At 41.7% G+C, this 19,500-nt stretch overlaps 1 protein-coding gene across 2 annotated transcripts in view; it reads right to left on the bottom strand.

Annotated features, from left to right (window-relative positions):
• The window catches only part of FHDC1 (FH2 domain containing 1), a 44,111-nt gene that overhangs the window by 18,276 nt on the left and 6,335 nt on the right, over window positions 1–19,500 (bottom strand). For both annotated transcript variants that reach the window (XM_039700028.1, XM_039700027.1), the window contains exons 2-4: window positions 15,609–16,240; window positions 6,627–6,688; window positions 6,001–6,103 (exon numbers count right to left, since the gene is read on the bottom strand). In XM_039700028.1, coding sequence (XP_039555962.1) covers window positions 6,001–6,103; window positions 6,627–6,688; window positions 15,609–16,091 — 648 coding nt within the window. In that variant the 5' untranslated portion in view covers window positions 16,092–16,240. The remainder of the gene's footprint in view (window positions 1–6,000; window positions 6,104–6,626; window positions 6,689–15,608; window positions 16,241–19,500) is intronic.

Raw genomic sequence — 19,500 nt, 5'->3', positions numbered from 1 at the left:
GAAAAACGCCTGGAGTCACATGAGTGACTAAATCCCAGAATTAACTCCGAAGAGGAACATTCCTAAACATGCACAACAGAAGACATTGACAAGGCTGCCTTCTGATGGGTAGGATGGGGTGTGAATGTCATCATGCAAAAAGCTCTGGGCAATAGTGAGCCCAGAAGAAAGTCTGTGTAGTCAGACTTGAAACAAAGATGTGCTCATCACCCCACTTTTCCCAGCCTACATCAACCACCTTAACCCCCACTGTCTTCTCCTTGGATATCCCAAACTACCTTTGTAAGAAGCATCAAGGCAGCCCACCCAAGAAGCCCAAACCCCAAGGACGGTGGAGGACAGTGACCCATTCCACAAGCAGACAAAACAGGAACACGACAGAGTTATAAGGTCCTTTTCACCCTGGAATTCAGCAAACACAGCCTGGTTCTCCATACATGTCTGAAGTTTTTCACATAGAAGACTAAATAATCTGTTAACTTGGCCTTAAAATAGTAAATAGCCTGGGAAATAGCTAAGGTAAAGATAGGACAGCAAATATTCTGTGTTCCCTTTTTTATTAATAATTTCATAATTTAAAAATAATTCTCACCATGAAGGAAAAAAAAAAGTTATTTGACTTTATCAACACTACCAATAAACTAAAGAAAACAACTTCTGAACCCCAAAGCTAAAAAATTACTGGAACACATTTTGGATGTCTGTCATGACACGTTCTAAGGAGGCTATTCAAAATCCCATGGGACTGCCTCTACTCTCTGCTGCCACGCTGTCCAAGTATTCTCGAAGAAAACTGAGATTCTCTGATGGCTCCCAGAATTGGGGGGTCAAATTCAAATACCAACTGCAGCTAGGAGCTGCAAAGAAACCACGGGGATTGACAACAATGTTCACTATTAATCATGTTAACAGATATAGTAGCTGGGTTCAGAACACAAGAGGGCTAAAAATGTAGCTTATTATAAAAATGTAACTAATAACCCTATCAGTTCTGGCCTCAATCTCCTCTCTTGGAGCACAACAAAACTTTTCCACAAGAGTAGGCAGCCAGGTACTGAGATATGGCAGTGTAATGTATATATGCAAGAGAGCATAATTACATTGTATGCTCAGTTCTGTATTACTCAAATTGGGTGCCGAGCTACTAATTTAATTTTTCATTATATTTGTATATGGAATATGCATTTGCACTGTCCATGCATGCCCATGCACACTCAATCTGATTTTAGATACACAAGGTTCTCACGTATATAATTTGCTTAATTTTAAGAACAGTTATGAAACATAGAAAGCCTGATCTTTGATTTGCTTTGTGAACAATTGCAGTAGAGATGCCCATTTCAAGTATGTCATTATACCTGGCAGACACAAAAGCTACTGTATTCAAGTTCTTGGCAATTTTTAAGCTACCAGCAGCACTTCTAGTGGGATTTTATTTTATGGCATAAAACAGGTACCTTGTAGGGTCTTGTAGCTATGCAGGATCTTTGAAGAAGAGGAATAAATATTTTCTCTGTGGGTTTGTTTTTACTATTTAATATCTCCATACCACTGCAAATATTCAGGGCACTAATAAAAAAGAAAGTTAAAAAATATCAATGCCCCAAAAAGCATCACAGTGGAATCCAGCTACAAGGGCATGTGGGAAAGCAGATGAGTGAGGCAGTGAAGTACAATGGGGCACGAGCCGGGGCAGTGGCAAACCACTACCAGCAAATGATAAAAAGAAAGGGAGAAAAACCTGAAGGTAATCATAAAGGGCAAAAAAGGAAAAGGAGATGAAAGCTCTAAAGGACAGTCAACCCTGTAAAGCACTGGCTGAGGAAAGGAGAGGGCATTTAACTACAGACATGGCTTGAAAAGGGTAGGGCTGACAGAAACAGCTCCAATAAAGCAGGTGACGGACGACCAGGGTTTGAAATCAGAGTACACGAGCAAAGGACAGGCTTGAGACATTATAAAGGAAGTTAAGACACTGTGTTGATAACCTGGGAGTGCATGTGTGTGGGTGAGCTGATTACCAGTGTGATATGCTCTCTTCTGTATGTATTTAAAGTACAAATTCTGGCTATTCTAGCTCGTTAAACACTGGACTCTCTCAACTTTTGCCAGTCTGGGCCTGTTGAAGAGTGCAATAATATGCACATAAAAGCAGCTAAAAGCTTCTTCTCCGCTCTAGTCAGGATGCCAGTAAATAAAAGCTGTCAGCCATTTCAACAGGGTATCATTCAGAAACAACTAGGAGTCCTTTCAGAAGAGGTATAGCAGAGAAGACAACTGCTTCAATCAAGGCTCCCTGGAAAAAAACAAACTGAAAAAAGAGATGAAGCAGAGGAGATTCCAAATAGGTGTTTCTTTCTCCTTACAAAATTGCTAAGCACATTATGGTACAAACAGCAGGACTTCTAAGAAGGCTTAAACAAAATCAGTGATCTTATGCTAGTTGTTAATGTATTGAAAATCGTTATAAATTTGCTTTTGGCCTTTTTCCTAACCACTGTGTAGTGGCCAGGCCATACAACCATGGACAGCCCTGGACAAAACATTGAGTGGAGCCTTGCAGCAAGCTCCATCATGGCTAGCTTCAAGTATTTGTCAAGTTTTTAAAATTAAATATTTGAAAATACCCAAACATTTTAAGTTGTAGGAAAGACTTCACAGCAGTGCCAATATTTCAATAATAGTCTTATTAGTTAATAGTCTTAATAGTTTGAGAAAAACATTCAGTAAGGAGCCTGTATTTGCCATTTACATGCAAAAATCTCCACAACTTTGATAGCTGTTGGGATTTTTCATAGAAAATTAGTAGCACTGACACCTATTTCTGCACACAAATAGAGTTGTCACATTACAACAGTGCAAATAGAATAATTTTAAAGACAACTGATGTTAAATGCATTTGTTAATCCAAGGACCTAGCCTCCATTGTCAAAAAGATGGAATACCACCAGGTGCTTGAGATATGATGAACTGAAATGATCTGAAATATGTCACAAAAGTCAAACAAGAGACATGGAGCACATTCAGGTAACGTGACTGGATATCACAACACTTGTAGATAAGATACAATTGGAGTACAAAGCTGGTGCTTATTCACACCAGGTAAAGTGTAAACTTAAACTTCTTGGTAAAAAAGAAGAAACAAAATAGTCCAGAGTGGCCCTTTCTATGGCTATGATGAAGAATGGCACTCCCCTCCCTCCTTTCACTGTTACGGACTAAGGATTTCAAATAGAAAAGAAAAAGCAGAAGACATCTCAAAGCACAGTTACCAGTGCAGAGCCTACAGAAGGCGCTTGGCCCTCACTACAGCTTGCAAGAAACCCTTGCATACAGGCAAATGTGTCTGCAAATACCTGAGCTGCTGGAAGAGCACACACAGAGCAACTGCAGAAGCCCACCCATGGCTGCAGCAAGACAGACTGCCCTGAATAGCTGCTAACCTTTCAGGACCCGAGTGCTCAGGCCTCTGCTCAGAGCAATTCTCAACTCTTACAACTACAAAGCAGGTCCTTAGGAGAAGCATGGAAAGGGCAATGCCAGGGAATCCTTGCTGAGGATGGGTGCAACACTGTGCAGGGACAGGCCAATGTGATGTCTGCTTGTTAAAGCTATGTCATGTGATAAGACAAAAAAGAAATTGGGGAGTATTAAACAGAGGAGGGAACAGCAGAACAAATAGCACCACTTCACCTGGTATCTCTAGTGGTTCTGGATTATTTGTATGTGGGACTGTAAGCTTCTGATGCCTTTCCCTTAGCAAATGGTGAATCACTATTCTAGGAGACAGTTATTCAGTCTAGGAGACAGACAATAAACTAAAAAAAAGTAAGGGGATATATCAGAAGAACAATGAACATACATTTAGAGAAAAAATGGTGGGACAGAAAAAAAAAAAGCTCTGAAGCTCCTAAAAAACGCAAATTTTTTAACTGCCTACACTACAATTTTAGAAGCCACTGTAGTAAATAAGTTACTGGACCCATTTATTCTTAGACCACACCAAGCATGATGACATGAAGGCATGGAAACATTTTTCCATACCAGCAGAAGCATCAGGCCCTTACATTCAGGATTTTCTCCCTGTCTTGCCTGCCACCACCCATCCAGCTCTCAAGGGGAAAAATACAAAAAAGTTCAACGATTATGAGAAGAGTAACAAAGAGGGTCTTTCCCATTTCTGATGCATGCAGTTAATTAAATACATACAAACACCTGCACCTGCTGGAAAGCAGCCTCTTTCCAGCCTTCTCTTGGGAATAGCAACAAATCTCACGTCTAATGCCCCTTTATTTCTAATACCCTCCTGTATCATAGAATATCTTCCATTAATTTCTCAAGTGACTCCTTAAAAGCACTTCTTAAATCCTCTGGCCCCACTATCTTGAGTGACAGACCTGTTGTCAAATCTGTTGCCAAATAAATAAACATATTTTTTCACTCTTAGCAGTAGCTATTGGGCAGCTAGTGAATCTCATTGAGCATTGCAGACAAAACTGATAAATTCAGCAACTTACACTACAATTCTAGCTGAATGACAGTGTTTTTATCACATAGACTACACTAGCTGAAAGATTTTCTACTTGTCATATAATAACAACCAAGATCTAAGCCAGAAAGAGGAAAAGAAGAAAAAGTGCTTTTCTTTCAGTCTAATTTTCTGACTATAAAGTTAAGTAGGAGTCGCTCTCAAGTTAGTACTCCACTGTTCTCCTCTGTCTGACTTTCAGAGGAAGGAGATAAATTCTGTTTATATAATGGAATATGTACTAAAATGCAAACAAAAGAGGGAAGAGGGATTGGTTTTGAGGTCCCAGAACTACTGTCACCTCTTTTTTTTGATTGATTACATTTCAACTTGTTATATCCTCCCAACTCTAAGAGATATATTAATCAAGTATACTAACATATCAAGTATACTAACACAATTTTTACAAGATTCTCTGCAAAGGCAGCTCAATGTAGGGTCATAAATTTGATAGCAAAAGACTTGTAGCATGTTCTACTGATGACTGGATCCGAGATTTGCTGCTGCACAGAGGAAACAAAGTGCTTTGACAGTATGACCTTGAAGTGGTAAAGCATGTGAGCTGAGGTTGATCTGTACATGGACCTTAACTTAGCAATTTCCCAAGTTTCAGCCACTCACTTTGATGTGAAGCACCCAAGCAATTCTAATGCTAATTTTGTCAGGTTTGTGGTTTACATTTCTCTCAAGTACATACAAATGGGTCAGTGCCAACAGTGAGCAGGCAAGGAACTGCACATCATTAAGCAGGGCTCCCAGGTCAGTTGATGAAGCTTCACCTCTTTAATCATGTGAATAGACTTGAAGCTTGGGACCAGGAGGGGAGAAGGCTGAGCTTGGACGTTGGTCATATGGTGATCACAGGAACACTGAGGAGACACTGCTGGTAATTCTGTGCCTTCTAACACGTCCCCTTTGAGCACTAAGCCATGTTAGCAAATTCCATGGGTGCTGAACGTTGGAGCTGCCTTTCTGCCCTATTGAAACCCAGTGACCAGGCCCAGGAACAGACCCAGATGAACCAAGCAGGCAGTGAACCAAAAGGCAAAAAGACAGCAGCACAGGGCTACCAATTTTCAACTCACAGGCACTGCATGAGGCAGGTGCCAAAGAAGTGAATTTTGTTTGCTTAGAATACACTTCAATTCTGAATTTTCTAACCTCCCTAGAGCAGTAATCTGCACACAGGAAGGCTCCAGGTCTTGCTGTTTGTGAGACAAAAGGGACATCATAAAAACAAAATATGTCTTATCAACTTCTTAAAAGCAGGTGAAATTACTTGATGTGAAAGGAATGACTACAGTGTCACCTCAATACCACAAGTCAAATGAACATTAAACATTTGCACTCAGTGGTTCCCTGTTCCCTAGCCTCAGGAAGGCATTGAGATTCCTCTTTTACAGAGCTTCATGTTGGAATCCCAGTCAGCAGAACTCTACAAAAAATAAGTTCCACATAAAATCATTATTTACCTCCTCTGCTTCTGGTAATAATTTAAGAAATTCATGTAGCCGTTCAGGACCATAAGGCTGACTTCTTCCATGATAAATATCTTCAATGATGGATTCGGCAGACCTTGAAAAAACAATTGAGCACACATATTTCTAACACTTGCAGGGCGACAGCTACACAGATTGAAAAAACCATGCCTGGACTACTCAACAGAGTTATAAAGAGGTTGTGGATGCATCAGTGTCCACAGCAGCACTGCTCTGACACCATTTTCAGTGATGCCTTTACCGAAGGGCAACGTTATCAGTGAATGCAGACAGCAATGGAAGGGCTCACTCTTGGAAAAGTTGCTCCCATGCCCCTTTCTAATTGTTTACAAAGAGAGGAAGCCAGCGAAAGGCAGCTCACAGGCATTGTTACATGAGGTAAAAGGGCTTCCCTTAACCATACCTGAAAACTCACCTCAACTGGTTAACATCAGCAAACCCTGTTTGATGCTAAGTCATAAATGCACTTATGCATAAGTGCATAAATGAAACATATTAGAAAAGAAATTACATCAAATTACTTTTGAGAAAACTGCATAAAACGGCAAACTCCAAGGAACAGAGCACAATAATTTATGAGAACTACAAAGACTTCTTACTTTTTGAATTGCTTGAGAAATATCCCAATGTTCATACTTCGTTTTGCATCCAAAATGGAAACCTGAGAGAGAAAGCAAGAGATTAATCTAACAATACCTAAGAAAATAGCATATAATGCAGATATCATTTCTTAAATTGCTACAGATAACTGTTTGCACCAAATCCCATGCCAAATAAGGAGTCACTTCTTATCAACAAAGCTCATATACTACAAAACTAGTTTTTACCAGCGAAATATATAGCACACTCACATCACCTTTCTCCAAGTGAAGCAAAAAATTCCATAGCAACATATAATGAAGGAAAGAATCAATATTTCTATTTCATTACAGAGTAAAAATATTCTTCTTGCTTATTTCATAACCCTGCATCTGCAAGATGTTGCTTATCAGGTAATACACTGTATTGCATTTGAAGGCCCTAAGGTTAGTGAACACCACACTTCAAAATCCATGTAAATTCAGAGGTTTTGTGACAAATGGGACTTCTAAGCAGAGGTCAGGTGCATTACTGATTTAATTCATCCCAACTAACAGCCACACTGACTCAGGGCAAGATAAGTAAGTTGATCTCGAATCAAACCCTGAAACACCTAATGCTCAAATCTGTTTGCTTACCTAGAAGCAAACAGAAATCCATAATAAAATAACAGTCTCTCCCAGCTTTGTATTTCAAAGTAGGTTTGCTGTATCATCTTACGTATATGATTCTGAAGATTAAGTAGACAGAAAAAAAAGCCAAACCCGCCCCACAATATTTCCCCTTAGTTTTGTAAAAAAATTTAAAATCAAAGTGCCTCTTTTATTTTTTTTCCTGTAACAGCATACAAGTTTAAACCTGAGAGGTATGCCCTGTTTTAGCAAATTGTGTCCTTAAGGTTAAAATTTTACCACAGCTGTTTTGGTGATAACAGCTACAGAAGTCATGAGATTTACAAGGACAAGAGAATTGTTTCACCTTAACAGTTCCACCTGACGGCTACAATAAAAGAGCTCAGTACACATAGATGTTCAAGACTACTGTTGGACTCACAAGTGTTTGTGGTTTTGACAACTGGAAAGGCATTTTGACCTTTGTGACAGTGCTCAGATTAGAAGTAGATATATAAATGCAACATTGGCATTATCACGAAATTGAATTAGCCTGCAGTCAGCTGGTGACAGTGAAAATATAGGGATGATTAATGGGCTATCCTCAACATACACCCAGGAGACAGCCTCTTCGTCTGCTAAAAATAGTGAGTCATATTGAAAAGTTTTCTGAAATTCTGGAATTTCCTCTCTTCTGAAAACAGTGAAGACTAGAAAACACAGGAAATATCAGCATATTAGTTTTAATTAGATGATTGGTAGCCCAAAGCCCTTCAGTTTTAGCATATGCAGAGATAAGGGGACAGATTGTGGCTTATTCTCCTGTTATCTTAAGAGTTGAGAGGCCCCCAACAGATCATTAAGGAAAAGCCCCTTAACGCAGGACAGGTTCAACTATCTCTCCCCCTGCAGTATCTAATCTTTTTCAAATGTTTTACTGCAGGGACCTCTCACTGACCTCTCTAACTGTAGCTCCAGTCTCCAATTGCTCCGGTCAACCCTAGTTCTCTGTACTAGTTTAAGCCTATAAGCTTTACCATCATTTGACTTTTGGTTTGTTTGGGGTTTTTAAGCACGTTCAGAGTTAATCTTGTGTACATTTTTTAAATCATAGTAAATGTTACAAGGAGACTGATCATCAGATGAGTAAACCTTTGTTTTCCATGGCACAACTCAGATTTACAGTACAACCCCAAACAAATTACACAATATTTTTTAATATCTTCCCTCGAAGAAAAACAACAAAGGGGAACATATACAGCTGCATTTGTCTTATCAGCACAAGAAAAAAATGTCACAGCTGTTCTTAAGGACCAGGATTTTACATACACTTCTTGCTCTGTGTATGACTGTACTCTATTTTTTCCTCTGATTTCTTGTTTAACCACACAATCAGAACAAGTCTCACTTTTTGGTCACTCTCTGCTTGGTGGCTACTTCAAGCTTATCTAAAGTGTTTGAAACTGCTGTCATTACATAAGTACCTTCAAGGAGTTTCAGAGAGGAGCACAAGGAGGAGAGAAGGGGAACCTCGCACACCCCCCATAAATCCAAGCTCCCTGCACACAATACACTATCTTTCATCCCACATTCAGTTGCATATTAGATTCATAAGCTCAGCCTGAACATCTGTTCACAATGTCTACTCTTCTCCACCGAGATTTCATTTGATTTTGTTCATGCAGAGCACTGTCTGCTGTTGCTTTTTACCCTCTGAACATTACCACAGTTTTTTCTAAACTCTGCTCAGTCTGCTCCTGTCTTCTGTTCACACATGCCATCAATGCTGCTGCCGGCACAGCACGTTTCAGGTCTTGCCACCCAAAGGGGTTTTGAAGTGCTGTCCACCAGTAATACCCCTGGACTTCTTGACTCAAAAAGTTACACTGGACTGTAATTGAGAATTGGGAACAGGCATTCCTAGTCCCACTGGGATTCTCCATAGTAAAAAAAAAAAAAAAACCCTCTCATATGGTTTCCTATGATTTACTTTAGATAAATTCAGGAGAGCTTTCTCCATTCTAATCCTCTACTCTCTGAAGCTAGAAATACTACAATTCTCTCAAATACTTTCCACCATCTCCACACCTGCATTTTGCAAGCCCATGTAAAACATCACAGGTCACTTGCCATCACTTGCCACATCTACTTTACAAACGGTGCAATCTCTAAACCAAGGACAACAATTCACTCATTAATCCACTTTTCATCACCAGAGTATTCAACTCAGCATATTTCCAAAACCTGCAGCAGGCACAGATCACACAGTAGCAGGCCTCAGTTTGACAAATGTTAATCCACCACAGAAATACTCAGTTATCAAGGTACTATGAGAAGGGGGAAATTAGCTTGAGTACCATGGTGAAGTTGTGTTGATGGTAGGAGGATATCTACTCCTGAATCACAACACGAATTTGCAATCAATACAAAAGATTCAGAGGGGTGTTCTGGGAGACACAAAAAGACCCACATCAAAACTGACTTTGTAGTGACTGGAGAAATGAACAGGAGTTTCTTGCCATGAAATCATCAATGAGGAAGAGAAACACAACAAAGCGGATTTATAAGAGATCAGTAAAACAAAACATTGTAGGTTTCTTTGCCCAAGAATAATGGGGTTTCACATGATGGGACACAGTTTATAAATTACAGCAAGCATGGAACAGCCTGGTGGCTCGGGCTTGGTGCTGAAGGTTAGGAAGGATATAAATAACTTCCTGTTTCAGCTTCCACTTCACATTACAACACAGTAACCATCACTCCATGCCTGCAGTCACGGTGCAGCAGAGTGAACCCAGCAGCTTGCTAAAGGGCTGTCCCCACTCTGTGTCATCCTCCCATGTCACGTTCCTAGCCTGCTCTTTCCCTTAGGCAGGCACTGGTACTCATCTCATTTGGTTCTTGCTGTTAGTTCTTCTCTGGATCAACAGGTTGAATCAGCTCTCAAGAAGGTGGAATAAGCATCAGAGCCAGCACAGGGAAAACAGAGAAGGCATGTCTAGCAGAGGGGACAAGAGACATCCTGTTCACTCCTTCCATCTTCCTTCTCTCTGCTCCTCACCGCCCTTTGCACAGGAATTCTCTGCATCCTTCCTCAAAGTCATCAAACCTCACTCGAAGAGCAGAAACTCTCCAGTAGAACACAAATAAAGAACCCCACAGCACTCTGCTGAGCTGCTCACTTAAATATGTTTACAGAGGGTGTAATATCTGTATTGCATTATCCCACATCTGTCCAGAGGCAGCGGACAGGTGGGGTGAGGTGAGAGACAGGAGCAGAGGCACAGTTTGAAGGAGAAAGCAAGAGCAGTTCCTCTGGCTGACAAGAAGCTGCTCTGCCCACTCCGCTGCCAGGCTAACTACAGCCTGGGTGAGCGCCTGCCGCGCCACACTGGGACACCACTGAAGGATGGGGAAAGTAAATTGGCGTGTAAACTTAGCCTTGCACCCCCTATTTTTCAGAGCCTCAAATTACATGGAACCATAGGGCAAATTAAGCCTTTAGTCAAGGAAACATGTTAATTAATCTCCTAAGGGTTTGGTGAGGGCTTGTTTACAAAAAGGAAAGCATTTGCTGTAGGAGTTTGACTCAAGCCTCAAAAGGGACTTCTGTTATAATGATGATGTACATATAAATTCCCTGTATAAACCACTGTCAAGTGAGGAATTCAAAGGACATGCAGTGTTGTAAGTGCCTACATGCATAGAACTTTTACCAAAACTGCTCATAATTTCATAATCAACAGTGATCTCTGGCAAAGGTACGAAACCCCAAATCTCCTCCACAGCCTGTAGGGCAGTGCCCTCAACACTGGCTGAAGAGTAACTCTTCACCACTTGCACTGAAGCTACACCATTGCACCCAGAGGGACATCATAGGGACAACAAAGTGCCCTCTGGCCCTGCCCTTCTGTACAGCACTTCGGACACATGCTGCTTTTTTCATATTTGGATCTAAGTAAAAGTTGAGTTTATGCACTTGAAGTTGCCTTGAAAATTCATTGCTGATATACGATGCCAACTAGGCTAATTCCAATATGTAATTATCTAAGAACATTTTTCTTTGCTAGACCATAAAGCACTGTCTAAAATCAACTGTTTGTACACAAAGGGAACAGAGGTACTGAAACACAAAATGTCTAAACCCTCTCATATGGTTTCCTATGATTTACTTTAGATAAATTCAGGAGAGCTTTCTCCATTCTAATCCTCTACTCTCTGAAGCTAGAAATACTACAATTCTCTCAAATACTTTCCACCATCTCCACACCTGCATTTTGCAAGCCCATGTAAAACATCACAGGTCACTTGCCATCACTTGCCACATCTACTTTACAAACGGTGCAATCTCTAAACCAAGGACAACAATTCACTCATTAATCCACTTTTCATCACCAGAGTATTCAACTCAGCATATTTCCAAAACCTGCAGCAGGCACAGATCACACAGTAGCAGGCCTCAGTTTGACAAATGTTAATCCACCACAGAAATACTCAGTTATCAAGGTACTATGAGAAGGGGGAAATTAGCTTGAGTACCATGGTGAAGTTGTGTTGATGGTAGGAGGATATCTACTCCTGAATCACAACACGAATTTGCAATCAATACAAAAGATTCAGAGGGGTGTTCTGGGAGACACAAAAAGACCCACATCAAAACTGACTTTGTAGTGACTGGAGAAATGAACAGGAGTTTCTTGCCATGAAATCATCAATGAGGAAGAGAAACACAACAAAGCGGATTTATAAGAGATCAGTAAAACAAAACATTGTAGGTTTCTTTGCCCAAGAATAATGGGGTTTCACATGATGGGACACAGTTTATAAATTACAGCAAGCATGGAACAGCCTGGTGGCTCGGGCTTGGTGCTGAAGGTTAGGAAGGATATAAATAACTTCCTGTTTCAGCTTCCACTTCACATTACAACACAGTAACCATCACTCCATGCCTGCAGTCACGGTGCAGCAGAGTGAACCCAGCAGCTTGCTAAAGGGCTGTCCCCACTCTGTGTCATCCTCCCATGTCACGTTCCTAGCCTGCTCTTTCCCTTAGGCAGGCACTGGTACTCATCTCATTTGGTTCTTGCTGTTAGTTCTTCTCTGGATCAACAGGTTGAATCAGCTCTCAAGAAGGTGGAATAAGCATCAGAGCCAGCACAGGGAAAACAGAGAAGGCATGTCTAGCAGAGGGGACAAGAGACATCCTGTTCACTCCTTCCATCTTCCTTCTCTCTGCTCCTCACCGCCCTTTGCACAGGAATTCTCTGCATCCTTCCTCAAAGTCATCAAACCTCACTCGAAGAGCAGAAACTCTCCAGTAGAACACAAATAAAGAACCCCACAGCACTCTGCTGAGCTGCTCACTTAAATATGTTTACAGAGGGTGTAATATCTGTATTGCATTATCCCACATCTGTCCAGAGGCAGCGGACAGGTGGGGTGAGGTGAGAGACAGGAGCAGAGGCACAGTTTGAAGGAGAAAGCAAGAGCAGTTCCTCTGGCTGACAAGAAGCTGCTCTGCCCACTCCGCTGCCAGGCTAACTACAGCCTGGGTGAGCGCCTGCCGCGCCACACTGGGACACCACTGAAGGATGGGGAAAGTAAATTGGCGTGTAAACTTAGCCTTGCACCCCCTATTTTTCAGAGCCTCAAATTACATGGAACCATAGGGCAAATTAAGCCTTTAGTCAAGGAAACATGTTAATTAATCTCCTAAGGGTTTGGTGAGGGCTTGTTTACAAAAAGGAAAGCATTTGCTGTAGGAGTTTGACTCAAGCCTCAAAAGGGACTTCTGTTATAATGATGATGTACATATAAATTCCCTGTATAAACCACTGTCAAGTGAGGAATTCAAAGGACATGCAGTGTTGTAAGTGCCTACATGCATAGAACTTTTACCAAAACTGCTCATAATTTCATAATCAACAGTGATCTCTGGCAAAGGTACGAAACCCCAAATCTCCTCCACAGCCTGTAGGGCAGTGCCCTCAACACTGGCTGAAGAGTAACTCTTCACCACTTGCACTGAAGCTACACCATTGCACCCAGAGGGACATCATAGGGACAACAAAGTGCCCTCTGGCCCTGCCCTTCTGTACAGCACTTCGGACACATGCTGCTTTTTTCATATTTGGATCTAAGTAAAAGTTGAGTTTATGCACTTGAAGTTGCCTTGAAAATTCATTGCTGATATACGATGCCAACTAGGCTAATTCCAATATGTAATTATCTAAGAACATTTTTCTTTGCTAGACCATAAAGCACTGTCTAAAATCAACTGTTTGTACACAAAGGGAACAGAGGTACTGAAACACAAAATGTCTGGTCCACCCGGCCTTGCTGGTTTATGAAACAGCCACAAGAACAACTAGAGCTCCCTCAGCCCCGCACTCTCTCCACCAGGTCACACAGATTCCGCACACCTCAGCCTGCCCCCAGCTCCTGTCAGCTTTGTAGGTTTTACCAGAGAGCTGAGGACAGCCATCTACACTGAAACAATCAATGGAGCCACAAACAAGGCCTGTGCTCCCACCTCAGCCCCGGCTGAACCAGGGTGAAGCACGTGAGCTGCCGCCCATCTGCACTCCCGCACCTCCACTAGCACACTCAGGATTATCTCCTTCCCTCCTTGCTAAGCAGATAGGACTGCAAAGTCCATTAACACATAAGAAATTGCTCACCACTGACACACCGCTGCAGCATGCCTGACAAAGCTTAGCGAGCCACTGGAACACTTTGTCACTTAAGTGGCATCACTCGAGGTAAGTCCTGCTGCCTCACCACCTGCCACGTGCAAAGTCACCACGGGAGCCCCAAACCAGGGCGCAAGGCATCAAGCAGAGTGAATGCACAGCACCACTGTATCAGCTCCAGACAGACACACAAAAACCAGAACTTTCAGCAAGGCAGGGCTTTGTTTCCAAGGTACTGTATCCTGGAGAATCCCCGGTTTTGCAGGCCTCTGATTTTAATCTCTACCACTCCATGAGTTCTAGAGCACACCGGGGGTTTCTCTCACCTACCTATTGCACACTATGGGCCACGTTCAGTTTATGAAACTTACTGTAATATTTACTAGAACTAGATCTTTAGCACACAGCAGTGCTGAAAGGGGGAGCCTCTGAGGAAACGCAGGAGGCCAGAGCTCTGCACATCTGCTCTCGGCACAGGAAGTGCACTCACTACACTCCACTCCTGATTCAAAGATGAACACAGCCTGAAAACAGCGCACAGGTTAATGACTACCTCTGATGATGGCCCCAATTACTGCTTCCCGACGTCAGGGTTTCAGAGCCTGCAATACACATGCCCTCTTAAACCTTAAATTTCAATATGTACAACATGGCTACTATCAGTGCATTGGTTTCTCATCTTGTCCCTTCTGATCTTATTTTGACCTCCTCTGAATCCTGCAAGATATCAGCAACTTCATGTCTCTATTTTCTCACTAAAAATTGATGCATTGTTACATCTCTTAACCCCATGCCCTCTGTATTTTGTTTACAAGTTAACATGTATGTAAGACACACACTAGTGATTAAATCTGCATTTCAGCCCTCCAATTACTTCAGAGAAAGATCACTTGAGACAATTCAATTCAGGCTTCACAAAGAGGCTGTCTATAAATGAGGATTTAAGAACAAGAAAAGCTACTTATCACTTCCCTGGAGAGTGTCTGAACCTAAGAGTACTTGGTACAGAGTACTCCTTCTCACCAGAACACATATCAGTGGCAATCTTAGGACCTCCCTGGAAGGTTATCTTCATGTCCAGAAAAAACAGGGAAGATGAAGTAAAGTTTTTCTTAGCAGGAAAGTCATGTTTATGGAAGTGGAAACTTTAAAATTATGAAATAACAAATACCCTTAATCACTATATTATGTTGTATATCCTTGCTGCCATACTGGCACTTCCCTTCCTGATGTCTCCAGGATACTGTGGGCATATACAGCATTAACCCTTGCAAAAAGGATTTTCTTCTCTCCTGCCTGGTACATATTTGCATATACAACATCTTGCTTGCATCACAGACACAGAGCAAGACTTGAAGAGATAATACAATTGTGTTCCACACTGGAAACTCAAGGGCTATCCAACATGAGTAAATACAGATGCTTTCAGCTCCCTCCGCTTATTCATATTTATTTTAACAGGTGATCAAATCACAGCACTTAGCAAGTTAAAATAATAAAACACAGTTAGCTCTTTGAAAAACAAATATGTGCCACTAAGAACAAAGAGTTTGTGTTTCCCATCATTCCCCTCTCCTTTGAATCAAGACAAATTTGCCGTAAGGATGAAACATGACAGAGAAAGAGAATAAGGCGAGGCAGAATTCACATAAACTCCTACAGCATTATGTAAAAAAAGAGGTTTTACTTTAATTCTTACCTCCTCTTTAGTCTCTTTAAACGAAGACTTTAAAGATCGGTTTCGGGAGTCCTGGGGTTTGGCTTCCTCCTGCTGCCCAAAAAGTTCCTCAATTGTCTTCGTATCAATTTGATACTGTGGTCTTGCAGCAATTGTCCAGATATTGTTTTTACCACGGACTTGTTCTTCAGGGATAGTTTTCCAGAAAAAGCTCCGCATTCGTTTTTTTTTGCCGTGGCTGTCGTGGCCATTTACCAGCTGTGGAGGCAGGGGTATGTTGGGCCCAGGCAGCGGAGGAGGGGGTGGCGGTGGGGGTGGCATTCCCGGGGGGAGTGGAGGGGCTGGGGGAGCCCCTGTGAGGGGACATGGCGCAGGGGGCGGCGATGCTGCAGGCTGAGAAAGTTGAGGCGCTGTCGTCGTATCCTCGCTCATCAATCCCGTCGCAACTGGAATTGCCCCATTCTCTTTATCATTGACCAAGGAGAGACAATTCATAACATGCATTTTACAGCCTCCCCGAAGGGGAGAGTGCTACTTCCTTGGATGGGTTTGAAACATTGAGCAGTCAGCGCGGCAGCCGCTGGGATCACGCCCTCTCAATCCCTATCTGCCAGCGGCGGCAGCACAAGAGGGGACTGTACCATCTCCGCAACCTGCGACAAAGGACAATAGCCACACTCAGATCACAGACACTGGACACTGTCCCTCACACTGAAAAGACCCAAAACTGAGGTACAACAGCTATCAAGTTTTCAATCCAGAAGGGAAATTTAGTTACTCAAAAGCCTTTCACAGGGCAGTAGTTTTACATTTATCCACACCAAGATTTCAAACAGCTTCAGGTGCCCAGATTTCAAGAACATATATAAACACAAGAATACCTCTAAATCATCCACAGTGGGCATCAAAACTACCTATTAATCTCCATTCAGTTCAATTTTGTAAGAGGATATAGTTATGTCAAATTATTAAAACAAATATTATTCCACTGCTAATTTCAGCTATGCCTTTAAAGCTGACTGCACACAGTACTAACTGTGGTATTGGATTAACTGCATCAAACAGACCCTGTTTGCATCTTCTAAACCCATGGTTCAAACCCAAACTGCATAAAACCAGCTAAAAATTTGCTGATGATTTAACAGTCTAGCCTAGTGTACTACTTTTTTTGCCTTTGTATTTTTCACACAAATGTCAATAAGGGCAAAGATAGTGTACAGTCCCTAAAGTCTCTGTCTTTGCTGAGCATGAACTTAAAAGTATTATTAATCTGACTGCACTACCTCCCAAAATACACTCAGAGAAGAAAGACCACAGTTTGATCGAGCTGTCCTTTATAATTTACTTCAGCATCCAAGTTAACAGTGCCAGTTCCACAACAGAAAGAGAGAAAGGACAGAGAAGCTGGTAGGAGGCACAGGACCCTACACATCCTAAGCATTGCACATATGCAAAGCTTTAAATACTTTGGGAAGTTTTTACCTCTAGATTATCTCATAAAACAACTTAACAGGAATCATAGTGGGTTTTAAGACTTTTCTTATACTGCCACCTTCTAAAAAATGCTGTTATTAGCAGCAAGCCTTCAGGTAAGAGCATGACTTCCACAAACCCCACACTTTTGATAAGCTGAGTCTACTGAAACATATTTAATTCATAAGTCTCAGAGAAAAACTGAAGTGTTTCAAATACATGAGGAATCTCATGATTTTATGGAAATTTGGAAGCTATCTAAAAAAAACATATTTGGGAATTCACAAGAAAAAATGTTAAAATTCAAAGATGCCACACAATACAAACTTAGATAGGAGACAGACAGCCTCTGAGGAAAACTCAGTTTCAGGAAAACTCACCAGAAAAAGCCCAAGTAATGCACTGGCACAAGAACAACATCAGATCAGAAATTTGGCACTGACTTAGTGGTATGCCTCGTCAGCAGGGTTCACACAGAGCTAATAGCAACCCAGATCAATTTGACATTGTATAATAGTGATGAAAAAACTTCACTATTTTTGCCAGAGATCCATCACTAGACCATACATGAACGAACAGACCCAAGTCACAGAAACAAGCCTTAGGGCAAATTCTCTCTTGGTCTGCAAGGACTCAGCCACTCACAGCTTCACTGAAATCAATGGAAAACAACACAAAATCATCCACTGTACCTTTTCTTCTCAAAACCTTGCTCAGGTAACAATGAACTCCTCTCTCCTGCTTCAGATTTTCCAATCTCATGCCTTTCGTTATACAGGTGTTTACAAGAGTAGAAAACATATATAAAAACTTGTATAAATCACAAGCATGATGGAAAATATTTTAATGGCATGGTAAAAAGGAGAGAAGCTACAAAGAAAGTGGATCAGGACAGAGTGCTTCAAATTTAAGTCAGCATTAATGCCCAGCTGCTATTACAGGGCTCTGCATGTTCACGCCTCTCCTCCCAAATTCATGATCATAGAAGCAGAGAGGCATAAAAAAGCAGGTGCAAGGTGGTGGAAGGAGATTAACCACTCAAAGCAATTAAGTGTTGCATTAATTTAAAGAAATACTCAACTAGGAAAAACACTTTTCCTCCCTACTACTTATTTAAAAATGAAAAATGTATTAGCTAGTTTTCCACCATCATACAAAGCAGTATTCAACATCATTATTTTCTAACTTGGGTTCCCACACATTCACCAAAAAAAATGTAAAAAAAAGACACAGACAGACTGACCAACCATGCCCCAGGCAACATTCAAGAACCTCATTTTGAGACTTGCAATAAATCCATATGCTTTAGGAAAAACAGGATCAAATCCTAATGGAACAGAGTTGTAGGAGATGAATCATCAGAGTCCCAGCACTAACACACAGGGGAGGAAAACGACTGATCTCAGACCTGAGCGCTTCTGCGCCAGGCAAGGGACACTCCTAGTGAAAGGAGTGGAGAAGGCACGGGGAAGAAAACATCCCAACCTAGATGTAAAGATAGATAGAACAGGAAAAACTGTTTTCAATCCAACGAGCCCTGTACTGCTTTAGATGAGGTAACAGCCAGAACCAGGAAAGGGGAGGAATCAGCATTTGGAAGGAAGGCACGAAAGGAAAGGCACAGCATAAAGGCTGGCATTCAGCTTTGTTTTCTGACAGATAAGCACGATCCAGGTGACAGAGGTCACCTGCTTGTAAGAGGATGGCAGTCTCGAGTTACCAGATACCAGGAGACTCGTCAAAATTCCCTTCTCATGCTGCCCCTCTGGAGCAGCGGCTCAAAGCTGTTCCCAGCGGAGCTCCCACCGCTACCGTGGGTGGGAGAGGAGAGAAGCTGGCAGCCAGGACAGGTTCTGGGCTGCTTGCTGCTACCAGCAGGTGCCTCTGAGCAGGAAGAACAGCGAGAGGAGGTGGGGAACAACGCAGCCGTTCCAACTGTGAGCTACAGATTACCAAGACACGCTGGGACCGGGATGCATAATAGAAGCCAAGCAAAATTTTAACTCCTAAGGAGCCTCTCCACACTTTTCAAAGGATTAAAGGGGGGGAAAAAATGTACCAAAGAACAAACGTTTAAGACGCTGCAATTATACTTCATTGTTGCATGTTTGTTATCCAAAACAGCTGGAGAAGCACCAAAGCTCTAAAATAACATCTTTACTGCACGTTTTAATTGTGCCCATATTTGGCATAAAAGAAATATTTTATTTCTTTGTCTCATTCATTGTTTTAGTCAAGCTAATCTAACTTGGCAATGTAATTTAAAAGTTAGAGGGTGGGGACAACTTTCTCCCCAGGTAAGAGAAACACTCTAAAGTAATTTGTTTCTTGCAAAAAAGGCAGTTGCCACTGAGACGGACACAGATTGTGTTTGCATACACAAATGAACAGGTGAGGTGCACGGCGCACTGAAGGGCATTTCATAATTCATACTGCAAGA

This window comes from Passer montanus, unplaced genomic scaffold (genome assembly GCF_014805655.1).
Source record: "Passer montanus isolate IOZ18808 unplaced genomic scaffold, ASM1480565v1 scaffold14, whole genome shotgun sequence".
Taxonomy (NCBI): domain Eukaryota; kingdom Metazoa; phylum Chordata; class Aves; order Passeriformes; family Passeridae; genus Passer; species Passer montanus.
This window is presented reverse-complemented; position numbering and strand designations above follow the sequence as displayed.